The sequence below is a fragment of the Euleptes europaea genome, chromosome 4 (genome assembly GCF_029931775.1).
Source record: "Euleptes europaea isolate rEulEur1 chromosome 4, rEulEur1.hap1, whole genome shotgun sequence".
Classification (NCBI taxonomy): domain Eukaryota; kingdom Metazoa; phylum Chordata; class Lepidosauria; order Squamata; family Sphaerodactylidae; genus Euleptes; species Euleptes europaea.
In genome coordinates this window covers 80,456-106,565 of record NC_079315.1, presented here as the reverse complement: position 1 = coordinate 106,565, position 26,110 = coordinate 80,456, and the positions used below count along the sequence as shown (strand labels likewise).

Here is a 26,110-nt window from a genome sequence, read left to right as displayed (position 1 = left end):
CCCCACCCCACCCCCAAAATGTTGACTGTTCCAGAGTTCAGGTTTCTTAATCAATTTTCACATTAGTGTAGATTTTTCGAACAAAGGCACTTGTTCCCATATAACCAATAGCTCCTGAAAAAGCAAGACAAAATGTCAGGTTAAGAGTCAATGAACTATACCAACAGTCACAATCCTATGCACAGTTTTCTGGGAACAAAAGTACTAATGGACTCAGTAAATACATGCATCATCAGATTTAGTATTTTAAAAGTTCATGCTAACTTTTTGCAAGCTGGGCCGCAAAAAGGAAATTATCTACCCAACTTATTGATTCCTAAGGGCAGTTTAGGAGCTGCACTGGTAGGCTTACCAGGTCCCTCTTCTTCTTCGGCGGGAGGTTTTTGGAGTGGAGTTGGGGGGCGGGGGTCGTGCGCTCCCGGAAGTGCTGCATTGCAAAGGGCCGGTTTCCACTCAAACTCCCAGTTTGAGTGGTAAAGGCCTGTTGCAATGCGGCACTTCCAGGTGTAAAACGTATCACAAGGGGCCGTTTTCCACTCAAATGGCCCCTTGTGATGCGTTTTACACCTGGAAGTGACGCATCGCAACAGGCCTTTACCACTCAAACGGGGAGTTTGAGTGGAAACCGGCCTTTTGCAATGCAGCACTTCCGGATGTGAACCGGAAGTGACCTGTCCCTGCCTACACAGATTGCTCGCCGACCCTCAGCTGGTCAGTGGGTGGCCAGGTGGATTGGCGGGGGTTTGCCCGCCACCACCTGGCACTTGACAACCCTATGCACTGGCCATGTTGGACTTACCGTGCTCGGCACGGGTTCTGTTCAGCGTGAAGTGAGCCTTCGCACTGCTTTTCAGAAGGCGGGGCTTCAACTTCACACACCGTCAGCATGGAGGCCGCAGCTTCTCAGAAGTGTCTGAAAACATGTCCCTGAAGCATCCTGTCTAGGTGCCTAGTGGGCCCCAAGCCCAATAGACAAAACAAAACCCAACCCCTGAACCTGCCCTGAGCCAAGTTACGCTCCGGGGATATATGGAGGAATCTATATGACATGAAAAACTGTTTTACTGGCTGTGGTAGCCCACTGAGTTTGAAGACAGAAATGAGCTGAGGAGGGAAATTCACAGGGGGAAAATGCCGGTAAATGATGCCTGTCCTTTTTCTTCTCCTGGGGGGAGGGGGGTGTTCAAGAAAAGGGATGTTCTTAGTCAGAACAAAGCTTGGCGACCTGTGTGGTCCAAGAGGGGGGGGTCTCACGTTGGCCCTTCAGACAGCCCTGTAACTGGGCAGGGGTGTAGGGCCCTGTGACACCCAGAGCCCCTTCCTGTGCCACCCAGCTGGCTGGTGGGACCACGCTTCCTTACAACAGCAGCCTGGCTGGGCCAACTGCAAAGGTGCCAGCAAGGGCCCCCAATTCCCCTGCCGGGGGTGGGGCACACTCAGACAAGGCAGGAGTGCGCAACTCTTAAAAGACTGGCCTGGCTTGCAGGGCTGGGATTCGGGGGGCTCTCAGGGGATATGAAGAGCTATTTAAACCCCCTAGACATTATGAGCTAAAGCACGTGACCTTTTTTACAACCAAAGGAGTCTTGGGATGGGGACACAAATTTCAGCGGGAGGGAGCTGTTTCCCACACGAACTATGTCATGAGAACCTACCAATTATACCCATTCATTCACTCATTTTGGCACATTCCTATGTGGGGGACAATGCTAAAAATCTACAGACTTCTGCTTCTCCATGGAATTCAGAAATCCAGTAAAGCACAGACATGAACAAAGATATGGCCTGAGAGTCGGAATACATTCTAAACTTACCACACATTATTCCCAAGGCTGTGCTAAATACTGCCATGTAACCAAAGTAAAATGACGTCTGAAACAAGCCATACATTCTGGGGAGAGAGAAAGAAAAGAAAACACCCTCATCAGACACATCAGGTTTTTACTGTTTCTCAAGATAATTTGGGAGCCAATAATTAGAAGGTTTTTCAGAATGAAAATTTCATTATCTAAAATTGGAACACACCAATGTCAAAGGCTACTTACTTTGTCTTGAAAAAGTAGTAATAAAAGGAATACATGTAAACATAGATTGCAGTTGAAGCAGCAGACAGAAAACTTGTCCATTGCCTGAAGGAAAAAAAAACAAGAAACCAAAATCTCCCAATTAGGCATAAAACAGTTTGGCAAACAATGCAGTATCCCCACCCCAAAATAAGAATCACTTCAAATGTCATTAAAATGTGTATATCTACTGCCTTCAATGAAATTTTATTTTATTTGCACCATTTTTAAGGTGCCCGCCTATTGATCTGGTTTCACGCAATTCATTTTTTCCAGTTCTGTCCCTTTCATACCTAAAAGGGCAAGATCTTTTTAAAAAATACATCTAACATTGGGAGACGCTTCACTTAAATAGGGCAACATTTTTACCTAGCCTTTCTTGCTGATTAAGCTTGCCCTTTTAAAAAAAACAAGCAAAACACACACACTTACCACCTATAGTCCTCTGCATTTAGTAGGAAGTACGTACACACGATTGTCACACAAACAGTCACGATGCAGAGGATGACCAACACTAACATCATGAAGCCATAGACGTAATAGATTTTGTAAGCCCAGAAGGACGTGAAGATAAAATACCTAAAGAAAAAGATTTTATTATGTTATATTTTATATACGTCTTTAATTAGACCATGCTGATAAGCATCATCTAAGATTACTGGTAAAGTTTGCTTATTTTTTGGCAAAAAAGACTCACATTTCAATGAAAATGGATCCAAATGGGAGAATTCCACCTAGGCAAACAATAACAGCTGGTTCCATAAACCTGAAAAACAAAGAGAATGGACAGAAATGAATGGAGCCAGGGACTTCACTGTAGAGTTCTTCTGTTATGTAGTGAAATCAAAGGGTAGATCATTGCTGATTGAAGATGTTTGCAGCAAGTTCTAAAAGGTTTCTGAACACCTCAGAGAGCTGAAGACTGTGGGGATCCAGATAGTTTCTTTGGAATTCAGCCAGCAGAAGGTTTTTGTCAAAGATGAACTCCAGAGGAGAAGGGTTCTGCAGGCAATCAGCACTCAGGAATCGAGCACCAATCCATGGCAAATCCACCCACTGAAGGAGGCAAGTACTGCTTGCCCCAAAGCATGAGGGAAGCGCTACCTTGGCAAGAACTGATGTTCCTCTTTTCCACCTGTTCCTTGCTACTAACAATGCACGACACCCGGAAGTACCCTTAATAATTTGTCGCAGCAGAAAGCCAGCGCTCTCTGGCATATGAAAAAGCGGTTACATGGGTCACAAGCCTATTCTACCAGATGCAAGAAGGTAAAGAAACGACAGTGAAACGTTACCATTTTTTCTCTGGGATCGGACGAGGAACGGCATTGACTCGACAAGGGAAGTTGGGCTGACCAGAAAGATTCCGACCAAGGATGGTGCCGACGAGGTTCAAGGGAAGAATAACGAAGAAGCAGATGCAACACACGGCCACCTGTAAACTCACAGCCACAGAAGGAGAGACGATATAAAATGCATCCAGAATTAAGCAGAGACATTCATTAGATGATACTTTCCATGTCCTTGCTAGCAATTTAGGCATACCACAGCGAGAAAACAGCAAAATGTACTCCAGGGGAAATAAAACAAAACTCATAAAGCGATCTGAAAATTTCCCAAACTTTGTTTTAGAAGTAATTAAATAACTAAGCTGTCCGTTCTCTTGCAGTTTATCACAGCTAAATTATGAAAATAGCATAACCCATGTTAAAAAAAAAAAGCTTCAGAGGGTGAAGCCCTTGCTGGTTTACAGTGGAACAGCTCTAGATTCAAGTCCAGGAGCACCTGAGAGACCAACAAGATTTTAGGGGTGTCAACTTTTGAGAGTCAAGCCTCTTTAAAACTTATATCCCACAAATCTCATAGGTCTTTAGGGTGCTACTGAACTCAAATCTATCTATTTAAAAAAATTCACCTTGACCATATCAGAAAGTTACATTTAGAACTCAATTCCCTCAACAGACTACTAAACATAACTTTCCTGTTTTTGCAGTTAACTTGATCCAATTAAAATTATATATATATTACGAGCAATTCTTTTTCATACACCTTGTAGATATATTCATAAAATTAATATTTTATTTTGGAAATTTATGTGGGAGTCCTTACAAGTTTGGATTTCTTGAAAGACGATGCAACTCCCATTAAATGAAGGATGATTTGGTTTCCCTGCATCTTAGTTTATATCATCAGGCAGGCAGAGCAATCCTGAAGGGGTGGTGGTGGTTACGAGGCACCCGGGGACGGTGTTGCCATGCCACCTCCTGACCGGGTTGCAGCAGCACAGTGGGGAATAAAAATAGATTTCCCACCAAGCCCTGTGAAACTCTCCCATAGAGTTTCATGGAGCTACACCACCTTTTTGCTGGCATAACTCAACATCTGCAAAAAGAGGCATTCCCCTCCACCCCCAGGAACACCCCACCCCCGGACACCAGCGCAAGAATTTGTGCCAGAAAAACACTGTTGGGGAGCCAGCACCAGTGCCCAAGCCTCATGTTGCCATGTGGCAGCCCTACGCCGGAGTAAGTGCCCTTGTGCAAGCATCCATACCCACTTAGCCGGTGCAAGGGTGACCTACACCTACATAAGGGTAATGCTGCCTCCTCAGCAGCTTTTTGAAAGAAACAAATTTAAAGAAAAAACATTTGCAAGCAAGCTCCTACCAGCTTGTTAGACTGCTGATGGAAAACTGTACTGGTCTTTGTGATTTAACAGTTAAAACCTGCTAGGCTGTGAAACTACTCACCATTGTCCCAAAGGGGATCGCCCGGGATGCGTGGTAATAGATGGCGATGAAGTTAATGAAGAAGGCCGTGCCGCACACCATGGCAGGAATCAGGAACGCCCCAATGAACATCTGCTTTATCCACCGCCTTCCTGCAGGCAGAAACATTCCAATTCATTTGAGACGCTGAACTCCCGTCAGCACCGTTCCCATCTCATCTCACAAAAAAAAAAAAAAAAAAAAGCACAGGTTGGGTGGGATTATTGAGAAGCCACAAGAGCCCCGGCAAACTGAAGCCAGGGACCCTGCCTGACGCCTGCAAGCAGTATGGCTGCAGCAGTGGAACCAGAGGACTGGGGGATGAAAATAAACAAGCCAGAAAGGTAAGAGCGCCTACTGCTATTATTAAGTCCATTAGAAAAGTGCCTTGTGGGCATTAACATGGGTACTGCTACAGCAAGCTCAGCTGTCGGTTCAGCAAACTCAGACAGAAGGCTAACCGAGGCTCGAAATGAAGGCGGGACCTGTGAGCCACTTTTCCTTGCAGCATCAAAACTGAGGGTCCCAGGCGGGCGTGTTGCTCCGTCCCTCACCTTCTAATGACCACAGTTGGGGGGTGGGGAGGGAAGCCAAAGCAGGGGCTGGCAGAGGGGTCATAATACATGGGCAGAAGTTGGAGCTGGCAAGGTTGTGGGGCGGGGAGGCAAGCTGAAGTGGGCAGCAGCAGAGAGAGATGGGGCTGGGGAACAAGATGACCCCTCCCCCGCCATTTCTCATAGCTCCCCCCTTGTCTAGCCACTACTGCCATTTTATTAGAAACACACATGTGGCAACCGACGCTACAAGCAATGCTTTATGAGACTTCCACCCACACCCACGCCTGCTTACCCTCTAGTGGAAATACTGTTGGCAACATTATATTGATGTTCATTAGTTCTGAAACATATTCAAGGATGCGTGTAACAAACAGATATTTGCTTTGGCACAAAGTTATCTTAAACACCCCAGGAAATGTTTACTGGTGCAGATAATCCACAAAAGTCAACAGCTGTACTGGGAAGCAAGACGAAACTCCTCCCCAAGTTACCTTTAATACGATGCAGCTACACGAGTTGCAGTAATAAACATAATTTTTTAAAAACGCCAAAAAAACAACAACACTGGTTACCTCCTTGTCTGGCATAGAGACTTCCTCCAAAGTAGCCATTCACTGGGGATGTTGCAGCATAAACAAAAATAGCGGTACTTAGCATTGATCCTCTCCTAAAATGAAAGACACGTAGATTTGGCTACACAGATGACGGCCTACTATTAAGAGCTAAACAACAAGCAGCTATCAAGAGAAAAACAGCTCAGTTTTAGATAAGAACAACCTGCTGAAAAGGGGACGATGTGGCATCCCTGATTGAGAAGAACTGCTTCCCAAATCAGATGTCACTAGTACTAGAACATGACAACTAACTGGTGTAATTAAACATTACTGGGAATAAGGAGCATTAAACTACACTAAAACGTGGAAATGAAGGCCTCTGACTAACAGACCAATTAAACAACTTTTTAAATCTTCCAGGACATCCCATGGCTGACCTAAGAGTGGCAGTCCTCAAAGAGAGAAGCTTCAAGGGAAGATTACAATGTGAGATTGCTGAGCTTGAGTTCATTCACAAATTCAGAACAATGGACACTCCCCCCGCCCCAGGGCTGAAGAGGGACATAGGAGCCTTATCTCACTGCAGATGTTGATTCTCCACATTTCTCCCCTACTCTAACCAAGCTGATGACATTTTGCATCGGATCTCTGCATCCTGACACTTTTCTCTGGAACACGCCCCACACCTTCCGACTGGGATGTGAAAGAAGCATCAAGTTTTGTAATGGATCAGTGCTTGATCACTTGGAGGCAATTCTTACTACTTGTCACTGCTGGGCTTAATGTCCTTGGGCTCCATGTAGAAACAGCAACCACCACCACCCCCGCCCCAGCAGAGTCACACCCTTCTAAGCTCACTGATTTCTGTGGACTTAGAAGGGTGTAACTTTGCTTAGGAGGGCACTGAAAATATTGTGCTTTAGGTACATACACAAGAAAGAAACTGTCTTACAGGCCATCTACTGCCCATGCTGAAGCTGGAAAGTCTCCAAGGTTACAAACAAATTAGATGCAAGCCAAACATACAATGCCCTCCATCACCAAATTTCATTAGCAAGAACTTTTGGCCTGTGCTTTAACGTGCAAATGTGGAAAATAACTAGAGCCCCACTCCATACTGTAAGTCAGAGGACACTTTTGACACTGCTATGTACGTCTCTCTCTCTGTGTGTGTTATTTGGTGCCTCAATAACAGCCATGTTTGAAAACTCAGTTTCAAATGCATGTAAGTTGGTTCACCAGGCATTGCCCTTTAAAAGAAGACAAAGGTGCAGAGCACTACTCACTCTGTGTACAAATCCTCCAGCATCGCCACAATGATCACGATGAAGGAAACTGCAAAGATTTGGCAGCCAGACCCGATAAGTGATGAAAATATTAAAGGGTGACTGGAGGGTCTGAACACGTCTCCGTGGACTTGCTTCCAACCATATTCATCACCCAAATCTCTGTCCTGCACAAACAAAATGGTTTAAAGTCAACAGCCGCCCCAAAGGAGGAAACGAGAATGCCGTCAAGCCGGTTTAAGGCTTCCCCAAGCAGAACACTGGCCTGAATCCAGCCACACAGCTCCCAAGACTCAAGAGAATGCCGAACTCTCATTGGCCAAAGTTGGGCCTGTCAGTGTGTTCATTTTCCAGCCACAATCCTTGTATTTAGCAGTTCTAACCAAACCGGATAGACACACCACTGGGAGTTCATCAGCACGTGTCTAGAAAGGTCCTAGATTAGAGCTTTATACTCGCGCTTCTGCCCTTCTACTGATGAGAGAACCAAGGACTTGGGAGAGATGGCAACCTCGTGCTCCCAGCAAACATACATACACGTAAACACATGAAGCGGCCTTCTACGGAATCAGACCCTTGGTCCATCAAGGTCAATATTGTCAGACTGGCAGCGGCTCACCAGGGTCTCAGGCAGAGGTCTTTCACATCACCTACTATCTGATCCTTGTTAACCAGAGATGCCAGGAACTGAACCGGGGATCTTCTGCACGGAAAACAGATGCTCTACCACTGAACCACAGCCCCTCCCATAGCAGCAAGGAAGATTGCCTGGCCCAAGCCACTGGTCAGAACATAAAGAGCCGGAAGGAGCTTGCTTCTCCCTCCCTCCCTGTCACTCTGGCCTTCAGAGGTAAGGGGGAAGCACAGGCTGGTCTCAGTCTCCAACCAGAGAACCATGGGCTTGCTGCAAGACTGCCTCCCCTCCTTCCAGGCAAAAATGCATTTTGAAAGATTGCTTTGTTTTTATCGGGCGCACAAATTTTTAAGCTGCCTGCTAGATTAAGCGCACATCCCTGTTCTTCTCTGGGGCTGAAAGCTTCAGAGCTCCTTGCTCCAGAACAAGGAACATGACAGCAAACGCCTCTTCTAACAGACAGGCTGGCCCTGCCCGTCTCAATTATGCCCCGGGGCTTTCCCAGGCAGGAGGCACAGGGGACATCCCACGACAGAGGGGGAGCTCCCTGTGCCACACAACCAACACCTCCTCTGTTGGGACTGCATACTGAGCAGGCTGGGGGTGGCCACACCCCACAGAAGGAAAGGAAAACTTAGGCCCCTGCCACACTAGCCAAGCTGAGGCCAGGGAAACATGGGACTGAGCAGGAAGGAGTCGGGCCCACAACCAGAACAGCCGGCCTTCGGCACCAGAGTTTCCACACACAATGCTTCGACACACAAGAGTGACAGCTAATCTGTTCTGCCAGTTGGCCAGAAAAGTCTTACTGACACGTGAATGAAGGGGGTGTTGTAGAGATCCATAAACACTTTACAGTTAGCTAATGAGATTCTCCTCACCATATCGTCCATTTCTTCTTCTTTGCTGTAGCGAGCGTAATCTTTCCTCAAGGTCCTCATTAAAATCATAGACACCAACCCCACCAGGAAGATGACCATCATGAAGGAATTGAAGATGGAAAACCAGTGGATCTGCAATGAAAAACGGCCGCTGGACTTGTTAACGTGTTTGCTTTCCCCTCAGGCAACAGAACAAGCAGCCAAACGTAGCAAGCAGCAGGCCAAATAGCCCCCCGGGGGTTCTACTGTCATGAATGAATCACCCCTTTGGAGCCAAATTTTAAAATCCAGAGCAAACAAATGTCAGTTGTGTTGTGAAGTCATTGCTGGGTTGCTGCTTCCTTTAAACTGCCTGGACCCAGGGAGCATCCGCTGCACGGCTTGTGATGCTGCTGTGCCCACCCCCCAGGGACTGATCAGCCACATGGCCACAGGTCACCTCATGCTGCTCATACGCAGTGTCAAGCCAATGGTGTCCTCTCACCTCCACCGCTTCCTCCACGGCCTCCGCTTCCTCCGGAGCCTCCTCTCCTCTTGGCTTTCCCCCTACGCTGCTGCAACGTCCTTCCCAAGACACGGCCAGCAGAATCCCAAGATCTTGGTCTCAGCCAGCATAGAACTCACCAGCACATATTTAAAGTTAGAATTTTTTTGTTCAAAGGTGCATCACCTTCCACTTAGCAACCCTGAGCTTCACAGGCCACACTGTGGCCCACTCACAGTTTGGACAGATCCTTCTGTAGCTCTTCTCAATTCACTCTGGTTAAAGCCTGGACACGGAGTATCCAAAAATCAGTGATAGGCTCGTCTTCAGATTTTAACCAGCGGTGGAATTAGTTATTAGTTTATTAATTATTAGTTATTAGTCATTATCAACAGTAATGTCTATAAACTTTAAATACAACTAAATTAAGAAAAGGTACCCTGTGTTGAAAGAAAGACGGATCCAGGTACTTGTCAAATCTGTCTTCAAACTTCACATCTGATTTTTTCCATTTCACCTAGAGAACAGAGAGAGAAAGATAATTATACTTGAAAAATTGAGAATATCCAGTTGCAAATCTCCAGGGGCCCACTCTAAGGTCATTACTTCCAACTGACAAAGAAATGAAACAGTCTAAAATATAACGCCCCCCCCCCATAAGACTAATTCTACATGCATCATGCAGAACCAGGGTTGCCTCCTTTCTCTTGACATTGGCCCCAGGCTTATAAAACATCATGACCAGCCGGAAGAGAACATGTGCCTGTTTGCCTACCACTGAACCTCTCGCTCGACTGCCTGCCATGGAACGCTGAGAGGCCACAGGCAACTGGCCCGTGGCCAGCAAACACCGGGGGGGGGGGCCACAAGCAGAGCTGCCTTGATCATCTTCATCACTGCCTTAGGAAAAAAGTGGTCAAGAAGGCACCAACCGCGTAAGGCAAAATAAATTCTTTGTAAATTCTGCCAGGTGCCACTCGCCCAGTGACTGTTAACACCACGATCAGAAAAGCCAGACGTGACTTTTTTTGGTTCTGTACAGCCCTCGCACAATCAAGTCTCGCAAATCCTAAGTAGGAATTCATTTACTTTATTTATAGTCCACCTTCTTTATTGAGACTCAATTAAAAAAATCAAACCCAATGCAATAAAAGTGTGAAACAATGCAACTCAACAAAATTGATTACAAACGGAGAAAACAATGCTCCAAGCGCACTGCAAGGAGGAGACACGGAACTCTCCATCTGCTGCTCTGAAGCAGACGACGGCCAAATGCAGATTTTATTTCTTTGCTCCTCTAGCCAGCACCCCTACCTTTCCGTGCTTCTGGACTTGGGCAGAGCCAGCAGATAATTTGTAAGGAACACCGTGCTAAGGGCAGAATTAAACTAACTTCAATCCATTGAAGAAGCTGCCCATTTATGCCCGCTTTTGCCAAAGCAACTTAAAGTTACATACAAATTTAAATCACTTACAGAATAAGACATCTGGATTTTGGTGTTAGGAACCAGTTTAACTTTTCCTTCACTCGTCAGATTCACATCCACAATTCTATTTCCATTATAACCTATTTCAAGTTTTTTGTAGGTCCAGAGATAGTAATCTTCTCCGTTTTCATCTGCTTCTCCAACAATACCTGTGGGGAGGTAGAATAATGTTTTTGTGACTTTCGGTTAACACACCCAACCTAGTGTACGATAAAATAAGCCCTGTCACCCAGGTGACCAGCGACGTCCCCAGCCAATGCGAGAATAGAATTGCAGGCATACCTTGTGTTTCAAACATGCATGCAGAAGTCTGCCCTGAAGTAACTCGACTTCTGCACAAAAATAGAACACCTGCAAAGAGCTCTTTCATTTCTACTAAAGGGAGGAAGGGCAAGGAGCTGTTCAGGGCACCAGAGCATTCTTCTTCTGACGACCGGGAAACCTCTTTCGATGCCTCCTCCTGAGTTTCTACGGCTTTACCAAGCCACTGCTTTAGCCTCCGGTGCCCTGTGCCTTTGGTCAGTTTGCCAGTTGCAGCCACTTCTGGAGCAGTGAAATCTGGCAGTGGTAAAGCCACGCTCTAATCAGATATAGGTCAATGTGAGGCATATGAGGGCCTTTGGGAAACTATGTGGAAACGTCAGATAGTGCAAATGAATGAGCAGGACTTGATGGGGGCAGACTGCATATTTCCGGTGCCCAGTAAAAGCTTCTCTGCTCACACAGGCATCATGTTCAGTATAAGGATCTTCCTTTACCAGCCCAGTGGTATTTCCTTTGTTAACACAGTGGGGTTTTATAATAATTTAATCTGCTATACTGAACTATCTCCTGCCTTTAAACTGCTGTTTTATTGTGGTTTACATTCTTTCACTGGTACCAAATCTGTATTGATGTATAGTTTAATTTCGTAAACTGCCATATGGAAAGTGCAGCCTATAAATAATCTACATAAATAATAACTTGTCAGTTAATGCATAAATAGGCTACCTGCAGATTACTAACCCTCTACAGAAGGAAATGAAAATTCAAAGTTCAGTAAAGAAAAGCCACCAGGCACAGGTTAAGTGGAAGGATGCTTTTTTAAATTTGTACCTACCAGAACCCAATCCTATCCTACCCAATCCTATCCAAACCCAAATAACCCGAAAACAGAAACCAACAAGTATGCCCTTGGCCTCCTACCAGCCTCATCTCTCATCCCAGACCATTACTGATTCCAGACAACCATTCAAGGATCTTAACGCTTCACTTGGATCTGTCTATCCATTCATTCCTACACTACCCTTCTCCCACAGAGTTCAGGGTGGGGTACATAGTCCTTCCTCTCCTCCATTTTTTATCCTCACAACAATCCTGTGTGGTAAATCAGGCTCAGAGACACCAACTGGTCCCAGGTCGCTCAGAGAATTTCATTAGCAGAACGGGAATTTTAACTTTTCCCCTGCTCCTAGTCCAACATGCCAACCACTACAGTCACTGGCTCCGATGGCGAAGAAGGGCCAGTTACCAGCATAGCAATGATTCCTGTCTCTGGACAACCTCTCCTAGCTATTTCATGCGCATGTTATTTGCCCTACCGCATCTGTGCAATGGCCCTACCCCTCCATCTGATGTCAAGTCCGCCAAACTTTTGTTTATCCAAACCTTGATCCTAACACCTGCTGGGATTTTTAAAGATTTTGTTGAAACCTTTTGCTGCATATTTTAGATTACTTTTAAAGCAGTTTTAACTTCCATAATTTATACAATAAGGCATATAAAAATTATTTAATCGTGTTTTTACATACATGAGGAAAAGTTAATCTTTTTATTATGAAAGCTATAATTTGTATGAATAAATGAAGAGGGCTATAAAATATTCAGTCATTCTTTATTTCTTTAAACAAATTTTTGAATGCTTTGCATAAAACAATTGTTTTAGATGCCTTAACTGTGCCCATTTATCTATTAGAATCTCTTGTCAATAAGACCCTCTTAGTTTGGTTTTTATAATCCTTCAATTTAAAATTAGGTATACCGATGTGATTTGTCTTCTTTTGTTTCATATTTACATTATACATTGGGAATATATTATATTAGGAATATACATTATACATTGGGAATTCCCCACTCCTCCACATGAAGCCTGATAGGTGACCTTGGGCCAGTCACAGTTCTCTCCAAATTCTCTCAGCCCCACCTACCTCACAGGGTATCTGTTGTGGGGAGGGGAAGGGAAGGCGATTGTCAGCCGCTTGGGGACTCCTTAAAAGGTAAAGGTCCCCTTGTGCAAGCACTGGGTCATTCCTGACCCATGGGGTGACGTCACATCCCGACATTTCCTAGGCAGACTTTGTTTTGCGGGGTGGTTTGCTAGTGCCTTCCCCAGTCATCTTCCCTTTACCCCCAGCAAGCTGGGTACTCATTTCACCGACCTCGGATGGATGGAAGGCTGAGTCAACCTTGAGCCGGCTACCTGAAACCGACTTCCATCGGGATCGAACTCAGGTCGTGAGCAGAGCTTTTGACTGCAGTACTGCAGCTTACCACTCTGCGCCACGGGGATCTTTGGGACTCCTTAAAGGTAGAGAAAAGCTGGGTATAAAAAGCAAAGCATTTCTTACCCCATATTGGCAAGTCATCTATGTACATCTGATACCAGTAGTGATTTTTGATGGCATATACAAATGCATCTCTTGTTGGTTTATCCAACTCTCTTTCACAGTAGGTTGTCTGCATTACGTCATCTGTGGAAAGTAACACAGTGTGTTAACAGGATATTCATGGAACAAGGTATAGCTGTTGATCCCCACCATCACTGTAGTAAGGTTGACCCAACAGCCAAATACTGCCCTTGCCTGTCTCAGTCTAAGGCCTACTGGTCTTTCTATGTGGCCCCGTTTCCACTGACAGAGCTTCAGAAAACCACGGATGGGCCTCGAATGCTCAGGGCACACTTCATTTTGACCCACTTTGTTTTTGATTTTAAACAGCCACAACAACGCGCCTCCCTATCAGTACAGCTGCACAAACCCTCATCCTCAGGCAGAACCACTGCATTTGATCAGTTAGATTAAAAAAAGACAGAAATATGGAAGAAGAAAATCCAGGGGAAAGCATTCCCCGGCACCAAGAAGAGTGAATGCAGCCTCTCTGCTCCACCTCTCCTTGCGAAGCTGCCTCATCCGACCCTTTGCCCATCATTGTCAGTATTGTCTACTCTGACTAGCAGGGGTCACCCAGGACGGGCCATTGTCACACCCCCTTGCACCATTTTTGTAGCCTGGGACAGTAAGGATGCTCCGAAGAGGGGAGAAAGACTTCCAGGGGTCAAGGGAGGATCCAGATAGAAGGAAATGTCACAGACCAATAGAGAGCAATAAATAAGGGCAGAAAAACAAGGCAGCATGGCTGTGGGGAGCTTGAAAGATGGCTGGATGGAGACGGTGGGAAGCCAATTTGCTTGCCAAGAGCTGTATTGCTGTTTGCGCAGAAAAGGTACGGCCGGATTAAGAGATAATGCAGCTAGTTTCAATGAAACTAACTTCTACTGCAATCTGCAGTGAGCTTTAAGAAAGAGCAGGATATGAATTTATGGAGGGGTGTCATACGGTCTACCTAACAGGAGAAAAGGATGGATTTTGGCAGCAAAGTTTCAAGGCAAGGCGAGAGGGTTGAAATACAGCAATGCCACAGAGAAGATGATTATGGCAGCCAAGGCAGAAGATAACCAGAGTATGCTCTACTTTTAACTGTGGGAACAGAAGGCAAGACGCAAATTTTAACAGTGCTGAATGGTAAAAAGCAAAATGACTTGTCAACTGATTAATTCTTCCCTTTCGGTGCTCCTACCCAGTCAAAAATCCAGCCAAGGTTTCATGCGGATACATTAAGAGCAGCTGAGGAGAGGCAGGCTTCTGATGAAGGGAAGCAGTTCTGTCTGGGTAGGACAGGCAGAGTCAAAAGACAAGATGTATGAAGACTTGTGGGCAGAGGCAGACAGAAAGGTGCAGCCGGATGTCATGGGTATACTGGATTGGTTGAGGTCTCTACGACAGCAGGTGTAGACAAGACAGCTGGGGATCAGGAATTGAGCCCCAAGGGCTCTTGGCAGAAGGAGAAGGGGCATCCCCCAGTGAAGACACAGGGAGGGTGAAGAGGCAAGAACAAAGGCATAAGAATCTTTGTCACTAAGGGAATCAAACAAGTAAGACTGGCTAACTTATCAACGTTGCAGCTGCCACAAGTTTTTCATGGCTGACCGTTGTAATTTGTTGTCGTAAGACAACCTTTGTTTTCTTAAGTGAATTGTTCAGAAGCTTGGGGAAAGAGTGCAAGAGTAAAGAAATGCACAGTTAAGATAGGACTACAGTGCCGAATTTACGTATAAGCTAAACAAGCTATAGCTTAGGGCCCCACTCTCTTGGGGGCCCCCAAAAAATTTAAAGGAAAAAAAAACCTGGATGTACATTTCCAAAATATAAGATAAAAAACAAATAAAATAAAACTTACATACAGCAACAGTGTTTTGTTATGTACAAATGGCTTTAGATACCTATTAGGTCCATAAATTACCATATAGCATATATTCAACACAAAAAACAGCGACAATTTGTTGTTGACAAAGGACAGCCGGACATATCAAGGGCCCCATTACCTTCAATAGCGTAGGGCCTCATCAAACCTAAATCCGGCCCTGTAGGACTGTGTTTAAATCGTGATGCAAATACCTCAGAACCGTGAAAAAATGCTTCATCAGAGGGGATTCCACTGGCAGAGGAAGGCAGGGGTCAGAGCTTACAACCAAGTTGCCAGTGCAGCAAAGGGTCAGACTCTGTGCCCTTTGCTCCTCCCCCTGGGGGCCCGCAGCACTGCAGGATTCTTGTGCCCACCCAAAGCAGAGTGTCTGAGGTTGTGGGCCAGGGCTCCGATGCCAGGAGTGGTGGGTGGCCGGAGCTGCCTGGTCAGACAGGGAGGAAGTTGTATCCCACACTGGCCTTCTGCTCTCCTCCCCCTTCCTTCAGAAATGGGGGCTCAACACTGCCAGGGAGCAGGGGGAGGAGGGGCGAGGGGAAGAGGAAGCCCGCCCCCCCCCCCTGCAGGTCGGCACGCTGAGCCTCTCCATTCGGCCCTGGAGGACAGAACGGGACCTTCACCCTAAGGAAACGTGCTGAGCTGGATGCAATTACCCGTCCATAAGCGACATTCCTCATTAAGGGAAGAATTAGGCACGACTAAACATGGCCCAGAGGAAGAGCTTTTGGAGCCCCATGTTTTCATCAGGCTTTTTAAATGGATGCTTTCCAAGCGGTCTGCTCCGGAGGATGCCCTGCCTGCCACTGAGCTCACCTCTCTTTACAACACAGAAGGCAAGCTTGGGGTGGCGCCTTCAGTCAGGAGAAATGTTATGTGCCAAATTTTCTAGTGACTTTAGCCCCAAGAAGCTGGAAGGCCAGAACAAAGGCAAACCAAGGAGAGGCTATTTGTTCTTCTCAGAAGGCTCCGGTTGCGCAAACCTTCAGATACTGATTTTAAAAAACAAAATAATTCAACTCAGGTGGTGTTTTAAAAACCCTGTTCGAGGGGAACACTGGATTCCTCAGAAGCTTATCAGGTATCCCTGAATGAAAAGCTCGCTCATGGAGGACAGGGGCCCCTCTGAAGGACCGCCCACCCACCCACCACGGCTCTCCCCCTGCAGCTACACTGGAAGGCTGGGTGCTTTATTTAAAAGAGCTCTATCTCCCTCCTCTACCCAACTATAACCAACTCAGCTCACAAGGGATTGGTTACAGTTGCCAATTAAAATCTTAAACATTAACCCCTAAAAACAAGACCTCAAAAAAAAAGAAAAAAAGGAAAAACAAACAAACAAACAAAAACCCTCTGAACAATAAAACACATCAACTAAAGTCAGCATTAACAACCTAGGTAAAACAAGGGCATAATAAAAATGTATGGCGTTTAAAAATCAACCATAGTGGATCTAAAGTGCTTGCGAGAACAGAAAAGTGTGCACTTGGCCCCAGGTGAGCCGCAGGAGGGAAGGCGTTCTACAGAACAGGCGCCACAACTGAAACGGCCACGTCTGTCTTCAGGGGGCAGGAGCTGCTCGGCCTTCAGGTACTCAGGTCTGAGGTCATTCAGGGCTTTCAGGTCAGCATGACCACTGGGAATTTGGCTCAGATGCCAGCTGACAGCCAGTGTAGAGCTTCCAAAACTAGCAAGGTATGTTCCCTAAAAGCAGGGTAGCTGCCACCCTCTGGGACCAGTTGACGTTTCCAAATTGTCCATCAGCAGCCTCATGTGGCGTGCATTGCAGTGATCCAACCAGGATGGAATCAGAGCAAGGATAACAGAGCATGAATACATTTCAAAGCCCTTGCCTCTGGAATGCCCTCCCCCAAGAGACTCGCCTGGCTCCTCCCTTACTTTCTTCTAGACCTCAGCTATTCCTTTTTTACCCAGGCTTTTAACTAAGCAGTTTTACTTTTTAAACTTTTCACGGTCTGTTTCTGGCTTGAGGATTATTTTATCTACACCATTCTAGGCTGCTCAGAGTGTCTTTTATGCTGCTGTTATACCCTGTCTTGTTTTAATGGTGCTGTTTTTGAATGCCCATGTTTTAATGGTTCTGTTTTATTAGTTTTAAGCCACCTTGAGCAAGCGGGTTTCTGGATAGGTGGTATACATTTTCTAAATGAATTAATTTAAGGCCATACTGTCCATTCACACAGGCCAGCAGCAATGAGGTCCTGAAAGCTCGGCCAAGGCCGCTGCTGAACAGGAAATATGCACCACAGCATGCCCCAGAATGCTCAGCAATGTGCAGGGAGGCAAAGTGCTCCTTGAAGGCAAAACTACTTGAAAGCTGCTGTTAGGGTATAATTTAATACTTTTTATTTCTCATGGGATTTTTTTCAGATATAAAGCAAAGGTGGAAATAAAAACTACCAACAATTTTAGTAGTAAAACTAAGGACAAAAGTTTATAACGCATCTTTACAAGCTATAGGACCAATTCATGAAAAATTTAGCTGGTTCCAGCCACGATGGCCTCCACAGCCAGACGCTCTGCTGGCAAGCTCTGGCCCTCTGCAGCTGATGCTAAAAGAAACGGTTGGTCTTCCTGGTGCCACCAGGCTCCCTCCTGCACTGTCCCCGCTGCGGCAACAGGCTGAGCAGCCCTTGGCCCTCTCTAAGACACTCCAGAAGAAAACAAATTCACCCTCGTTTTGTAATGTCCACATCCCATACAGACTGTAGGCAGAACGGAGATTCTGAAGTATGCCTTTCTTTGAAGTAAAGCACATCCATTCTCCCACCTGCAATAACACCCCCCCATTTTTACTATGATAAGGGGTTGGACATGGGGTGCCAGATGCAGCTGCTCCTGTGTAAGTTCCCCAGGTAATGTGTGACAGCCAATTTCCAACGCTGGCTAACAGCACACCCTGGCCATCCTTAAGACTAGCGCTGATATAAACTTGAGCCTTAGTGAAGGGGCTGTGGCTCAGTGGTAGAGCACCTGCTTGGCATGCAGAAGGTCCCAGGTTCCATCCCTGTCATCTCCAGTTAGAGGGACCAGGCAAGTGGGTGATGTGAAAGACCTCAGCCTGAGACCCTGGAGAGCCGCTGCCGGTCTGAGTAGACAATACTGACTTTGATGGACCGAGGGTCTGATTCGGTATAAGGCAGCTTCATGAAGGCAGGTGGGAAGAATTCACACAAGGGAGGAGGAAAGGCGGGAGGCAACCTCTGTTCCTGAGCCCTCAACCATGACCAGGTCTGCACCCGTTTCAAACGAGAGACTTCATATTATAATATTATCGCTAACAAGCAGGGATTCTCTTCTATGACCCTGCACACATTTAGTAACAACTATATGATAATAAAGACATGTCTCTATGGACTTAATATGCTTAAGACTGGGATGGTGGCATACAATTTCTGTAAGCACTAGTAAAAGCAGAACAGATTGGTTTTTTACCTTTGAACTTAATGTCCAAACCGCTGAACTCCAATTCAACCCCTTGAAGAGCTTCTCCCAGTGTTTCATGGTAATGATCTATGCTCTTTTTTGATCCTCCACAAAAAGGGAGAGAAAAATATTTGTAGGTTTCTTGGCGATTGTGGTATGGTCCCACAGTATTCATCCACAGAACAACTTCTTCTTTGTCTTGGTACTGAAAAGAAAGCATAGTTAGAAGAATGAGGAACGCATTAGAGCCAAACAGGTACTCATGAGAAAATGTGTAATGAGAAGACCCCTTTCTATACTGCACTTATTCGCCATGGGTAGCAAAGGGCAGGCTGAGCAAAGTAATCACAGGCTGGTTGTCCTTCCTAGTTAGTTATTTATATCCCGCCTTTCTCCCCAGTGGGGACCCACAGCAGCTCACATCATTCTTCTCTCCTCCCTTTAACCCTCACAACAACCCTGTGAGGTAAGTCAAGGCTGAGAGTGTACGGCTGGCCCAAGGTCACCCGGCAAGCTTCTATGGCGCAGGTGGGGATTTGAACCTGGCCTTCCCAGGTCCTAGTCCGACACTTTAACCGCTACCCCACACTGGCTCTCGTGATACCCTGTCTCCCCATCCCTTTCCCCCAAGAAGCACAGAGCAGTTGGCTTTAACTTAAGGATAAGTTGAATACTAGCAGACTTGGGAAGTCTTCGGGTTATCTTCTACCCTGAGCAGCCAAGAGCACTGAACCCCCTCCCCCCAGCAAAGGCCCATTCTGCTCTTCAGAAGCAAAAAGCCCGCCCGCCTCCTCTGCTCTTCAGCTAGTAATTTTAACCCCTGTGCTGTCAATCACTTTGACAGTAAACCATATCCCCAAATGAAGAGCAGCCTTGCAAATAGCCGGGAAGGGGGGGATGGATGCCTTCCACCAGCTCTGTTCACCTCCACACACACCCCTCTCCTGCTACCATTGGCATGCCATCTGAATGAGCATCTATTGCAATAATGCACGGCACTTCCAAATCAGACTGCTAACTCAGCTTGCCTCATCCTCTGGCCTTGAAGTTCTGGATGCTGGGTGCATACGCTCTTTCACAACAGTCCAGAAGCACACAGCCATGGACTGCGCTGATGCAGCCAGCAGGACCACCAGGCTGATGGAGAGAGGCAGGGGCCATTCGCCATTTGGTCACCTGCTCCCTGCTCCAGAGGACCAAACTGCACTTGAGGGCTTCTCATCTGATTTGTGCCGCTGACTCAGTTTGAAAGAAACCCAGAGGAGGTCGTCATCTTCCTCCAGTACATCAACCTTTAAATGACTGTACCCCTTAACGCACAGATGCCTGGGAGAGATCAAGACGATAACAAAACTGCTGCCAAAAGGCCACTCTGGGATGGATTCAAACACTCAGGACGTGGCAGGTTAACACGAAGGCCACACGAGGCGGCCTCCAAGGCCCAATGGCAAAATGGGACACTTCCAGGGAAACCGGAAAAGGAAGACTGCTGAAGTAAGAATGTTGAGAAGTAACACTGGAGATTTAAACGTATCCGTGTACACTACTTTTCTGAAACAAATCAACCTGCCACCCACTGGAAGGAGTGAAGAGGTATTCAAAATGTTTATTTAATTCATTTATTGTCTAGTATCAATTCAAAAATATTATCATTGGGAAAGATCTCCAAATTAAAAAGGAAGCCACCTTATCTTTCTATTTAATTACACAGGCATTCTTTTGAAATGGCGTGTGGACTTCTTGTCTGGGGCATTCTACAGCCTCTGCACAGCCTGAAGTCAGTCAAATCTTTGTCCTCCCTTTCAGTTTATCACATCTCCTACCTGAGGGACTCCCTCTTATTTAACATAGCTGCATCGTTTTGGTGCAACTTTAAAATTCAGATATACCCCCCCTTTTTTAACGGCCAAGCCGCAGCCAAGTTATGGTGATCCCGTAGGGGGGTTTTCAAGTCAAGAGATGTTCAGAGGTGGTTTGCCCTTGCCTGCCTCTGTGTAGCAACCCTGAACTTCTTCCTTGGTGGTCTCCTATCCGAGGGCTTCCAAGACTGAGCAATCCAGGTCAGGGCATACAAAGTATTAACTATTTATCACACCACATCCTCAGCATCACTAAGGATCCCTCTCTTCCGGACATGGTCCCTTCTTGACAATTCTATCCCTAACTGTTCTAGTGTGGTAATTCCAGAGGGCCCTGGTCAGTCTGTTGGTGAAAAAACAAGAGTCCAGCAGCCCCTTAAGGACTTGATAAAACATCGCTCCGACTTAAACTTCTGCGGACTGCAGCTCATTTTTTCAGAAGCTGAGGAGTGGATCTAGGCAGTCTTTTAATGTGGGAAATTTGAAAACAAACAACAGGGTCAAGGGGCCACAAAATGCAAGAATTAGCAAGTGAAACAATTACGTGAGATTGACATCTAATCAACAAACCTTCTAAGACAAAATTATCTTTGATGCTTCTCATCAGATAGAAGGGATTGCAAATGTCCTAAACACTACTAGTATCTCAGGATCCTGACGTCTAGCCTAGATCAGTCTGAGTGGAAAAACTTTGGGCAAATGGAAAAAGCCCATGCATTTCTTAACTTGACTGTGTTTGCCATACATGGTCCCCCATGAAGCACCCTCCTAATCTACATTTTTAGACAAGAAAACCCGGCCCTCTTCTTGCTAGTCATTCCAACTGCTGCTCCAACGGCATTGCAAGTTCTCTCTTGCATTTGCCTGCTCCACAATTACAGCCTGGAAGAGGAAACTCAGCTCTCCTAACGTCTTCCCGTGCTTCACAAACCAGGAAGGAGCTGCTGCTTCCTGCTCGGTGGCTGTTTACTTCTGATTCTATAGAAGTCTACATCTGATTGTATATTGTGCGAAAGCTTCCTCCCCCAAGAATTGCCTTCCTCGCCCCCACCCCACCCCAGGGGTTTTTGTATCTTCACTGATGCCACAGGAGAGCCCACAAAGCCAATCAGCCAGTGCTTCATGCCTGGCCCATGTGCTATTCGAAATGGACTAGCCAAGCACTTGAGCTATGCAGAACAATCCTTTCAGCCTTGGCAGACTCTGGGGAGGGGGGGGGGCAGAGGGTCCGTGCTGTGCAAAATAGTATGGCCTGTGGGGATTCTGCAAGTCACCAAGTTTATCTTCAAACAGTTTGAAAGAACAGCTGGATCAGAATCCAAGTCATTTGCAGTCAGTGTAGATAGAAAAAATATTTTAAAAAATGAAAAACAGTGTCTTTGAAATTTTTGCTAGAATAGAACCTGGTTTCAAATTAAATCTGAACGCAGCTCCAAATCGGTTTTGCTGGTGCTAGGAGCGAAAGAGGATAAGATAGATAGTGTTTAACTGCCAGTCGGGAGGACTTAAGAGCTTCCTTAAGCACACAAATTTGCACGTGCGACACAGCCCTGCCTGCAGCCTCATAACACGCTGGAGGGCGGCTGCTGAGAAGCTGGGGCCTGACCCTAAATTAAGTCTGTGTTGGACAAGGACTCTCGCAAAGCTTCGATAAAGAGGGGCACAGCCACCCACACAAGGGTATTATTGACATCAGGAATTAATTACAAGAATACAGTCAATCAGATTTTGCCTGTTTCCTACTGTCGCCCCCATAGAAATGTTACATTTCTAGAAATTTTGAGGCCACAGAAAACCCTCTTTTTTCTCTCCCAGTTGTTTTTTGTTTTTGTTAAGAAAACAGTAGAAATTTTGGGGACAGTGAAAATGTATGCAGTTCTTCCTTATCAAACATAAGTGTAGTTCACTGCTTTAAGATAAAATTTATTTATAATGAATAGTTATAACATAAGAACATAAGTAAAGCCCTGCTGGATCAGGCCCAGGCCCATCAAGTCCAGCAGTCTGTACACACATTGGCCAACCAGGTGTCTCCAGGAAGCCCACAGACAAGACGACTGCAGCAGCACCATCCTGCCTGTGTTTCACAGCACCTAATATATTCGGCATGCTCCTCTGATCCTGGAGATAATAGGTATGCATCATGACTGGTATCCATTTTAGACTAGTAGCCATGGATAGCCTTCTCCTCCATAAACATATCCACTCCCCTCTTCAAGCCTTCCAAGTTGGCAGCCATCACCACATCCTGGGGCCGGGAGTTCCACAATTTAACTAATTAAGCATATGAAACTGTATTATTTTACATATTTATGGAAGTTAGAAATATAAACACCTTCGTTTTCTACAAGCAAAATGGCAAATAGACACAACCAAGTATGCAAACTACCGTTCCCTACGCTACCTTATTTTTTGCCACTTGAGAGGTAGAAAAAATAATCAGGTCAGCGACAGGAAGGTCCCACCACCCAAAGTTGGTGAAAGGAACTACGGGCTACAGACGCCACCTGGACATTCATGTTCCATGATGGATCCTGAAGTGCTTTTGGCTTCTTGCCTCTGCAATCCAAACTCTTAACCCCAACAGAAACAAAGGTCAAGCACTTGTAAACATCTATTCATCTCCACTTGCCCTTGCCCTCTTACTTATCTTTTTTCCCCTCCCTGCTGACTTTCTTCAGTGGACATTTACATGGACAGCTCCTCAGAGCAGGTACTTTTCTTTGGCGCTTATTACTCTGCAAAGCCTCATACAACTAGCTGAGGCTGTGCAGATACTCAACCACTCGGCCTGGGTGTATGGGTGTGTTTAGGCCTCAGTGACAGAGCATTTGCTTTGTGTGCACAAAGCCCCAGGTCCAGTCACCAGCATCTCCAGTTAAAAGGATCAGGAAGTGGCCGACGTCCAAGCCTTCCACCAAAGACCCTAGAGCGCCACAGCCAATCAGGGGGAATAATCACAATGTTGACAGACCAGTAGTCTGACCAAGCTCCTGTTCGTGCATGCGGCCAACTGATGTGCAGCACACCAGGAATTGAAAACACTCAGCCGTGCAGCTCTTCCGCCGCCCTCTTAAGCTTCACCCTAAGCCCACCGGGCTGCCTTTGAGCTGCATCGTGGCAAAGACGTGGTCAAAGTCTTGGATCCCCGACCTCGGCGTCACTGAATTCGCTAAGCAAGCCTTAGACAGGCCGCTACGCTTCCACCCCTTCCTCTGTAGCACATGGGCACAAGCACGACCGGCCTCTCTTCACAGGGCTGCCGTGGGAGTTTTTGCAGCATTCCACGACTCCGTGGATGCCGAGACTTAGGACGGGTGACCGTTTTTCACATGGAAGTCTAGTTGTGGCTTTATTGCCGTATGAACGGCAGCACTTCCAGAAGGGGGGGAGGAGGGGGGCACCCGCTGTTGCACTGCAGCAAAAAACAAACGGTGGGGGCCCCTGCAGCATCTCCAAGTCCAACCGGAATTTACTCCACCACCAGCTTCTGTGGGCGGGGGGGGGGGGAGGCAGGAGGAAGGCAGCCTAACCCCCCCCCCCCCGGTGCAGAAGCGGGTCTCTAGTTCACCAACTGGAGATGGATGGGCTGAGTCCCATCAAGGAAGCCGCTGCCCTTCGGCCTGCAGGGCCTGAGCGAGGCTGTCAAAGACGGGACGCTTCCGGAGGGAGGGACCCTCGTGGGTTCGTGGGGCCGCCACGAGTGGGAAGGAAGCCACTTGAGGGCACTTGAGGGCACACGACGCAAGAGTTCCCACGCGCCGTTGCGCGCCGGCAGAAAGCTCCGCCTGGGGGGCTTCAGTGCGGCACAAGACTCCTCCTGCATCTGGGCAGCGGGGGGGAGGGGCCTCCGGAACCCCCCCCACTACTACTACTACGGGCCTCACCCCCCCCCACAAGGCTTCGACACACAGGAACCAGACCCCCCCCCTCTCGGCCCTCCAGAGCCAGGCTTGTCTCCTCAGGCCGGCAGCGGCTCTCCGGCAGAGAGAGAGAGGGACGGAGGGAGGACCACCACCACCACCACCACCACCACGGGGGCTCTCAGGCAGCCGAGCCCCGCCGCCGCCGCCCGCCTCCCCTCCCCTCCCGTCGGGCCTGCTCCGTGTGGTCGTGGCCGTCAGGTCGAGGGCGGCGCGCGGCCCGGCGGAGGCGGAGGGTTCCTGCGGGGGTGTTGTGTTTTGGGTGCCGTCATCGCCCCCCGGCCCGCCCTTCCCCCTCACACAACCACCCTGCGAGGCAGGCCGGGGCTGAAAGCTCATGACTGGCCCAGGGTGCCGCCCCCCCCCCAGCCCAGCTTCCGCGCGGCCCAGGCAGGGAGGCAGGGAGGCAGGGAGGCAGGGAGGGGGCGGCCCGCCCGAACCTGTAGGCCCTAACCCGGCCCCTGCCTGCCCCTCCCCTCCCGGGCGGGCCCCTCACCGTGTGGTCGTGCTCGTCGGCCCGGCCGCCCCCCGCCAGCAAGGCCGCCGCCGCCGCCGCCCACCACCAGCGCCACGCGAGCCCGGCCGGCGCCATCGCCCCGTCGCCGCCGCCGCCGCCCGCCCGCCGAGGAGGGAGGGAGGGAGGAAGGAAGGAGGGAGGGAGGCGCCCGACCGACCGACCGCCGCTTCCGCCGTCCCCGCCACGTCATCCGGCCGCACGCCGGAAGAGCCCCCCCCCGCTCCCCCTGTACGGCGGCCCGCGACGCCCAAACGCCGCCCAGGGCGCAGGGCGCAGGGGGGGTGCTGTGCGGCCGCCCTCGGGCCGGACAGTCCACGGGGCGGAGGCTGCGGGGGGGGCCGGAGGGGGCTGCCGACCCTGCTAGGGGCCAAAGGAAGGCCCTGGGGCTTCAGTGGGGGGTGGGGTCTCCGCGGAGTACGATTCCCCCCTCCCAGAGGCCGCTCCCTCCCTCCCGGGCGGGAGGGGGGGTGGGGGGGTGGCCGTGGGGCCTGTGGGGTCGGGAGGCGGTGGGCCTCGAGACTCCGCCAGAACTCCAGCCCCCCCGGGGAGGGTGCGGGTGGGGGTCTCGGCCTGCACAGGCTTCTGAGGACCTGCCGTCGCAGGGGGCTTCTGGGGGCCCCGGGGCGACACGAAGCCGGCGAGGGAGGCGGCCGCTCTGCTGTTCCTGCCAGCCCAGGGACGAGGGCAACAGCCCAGCCCCGCCCAGCCCCGCGGGGGGATGGAGGGGGGCCCGGGGGGGGCGCGCAGCTCCTCTGCCGCTGACCAGGGAATCATCCAGCAACTAAGCGCCAGAGGGAAAGGGCGGGGCGGAGGGGAGGTGCCCCCCCCGGGGGGGACGATACCCGAAGCCAGGAACGGGGCCCCCCCGGATTAGCTGGCTTGTCTCAGGGGGTCCCCCCCACCCCCCACCCCCCCCCCAGCTGCAGAGCAGCCGCCCGCGGGCCTCCTCTTGCCCGGCTGGTTGTGTGGGGGGCGGGCGGGCGGGCGGGCGGGCGCGGGGCAGGCCGTTTTCACCCTGGCGCCAGCCTTTGCGGCCGAGTGGCCACCCTGACCGGCCGCGGCAGCCATCGGAAGCGCGTCTGGGAAGGCGGAGCGGCTTCCCAACCCTGCATTGCTCTCTTTGTTAGGTAGGTCTG

The 26,110-nt window shown here is 48.5% G+C and overlaps 1 protein-coding gene across 1 annotated transcript; it reads right to left on the bottom strand.

Annotated features, from left to right (window-relative positions):
* TM9SF3 (transmembrane 9 superfamily member 3) lies at window positions 1–25,049 on the bottom strand. Its single transcript, XM_056847998.1, has 15 exons — window positions 24,954–25,049; window positions 18,685–18,880; window positions 13,320–13,442; window positions 10,702–10,862; window positions 9,666–9,743; window positions 8,743–8,874; window positions 7,228–7,394; window positions 5,960–6,054; window positions 4,813–4,943; window positions 3,359–3,498; window positions 2,761–2,829; window positions 2,496–2,642; window positions 2,046–2,129; window positions 1,815–1,891; window positions 1–114 (listed from the first exon to the last, which is right to left on the bottom strand). Exons 1-15 carry the CDS (start codon window positions 25,047–25,049, stop codon window positions 47–49), a joined length of 1,764 nt encoding a protein of 587 aa, XP_056703976.1. The 3' UTR covers window positions 1–46.
* Window positions 25,050–26,110: the final 1,061 nt, after the last annotated feature.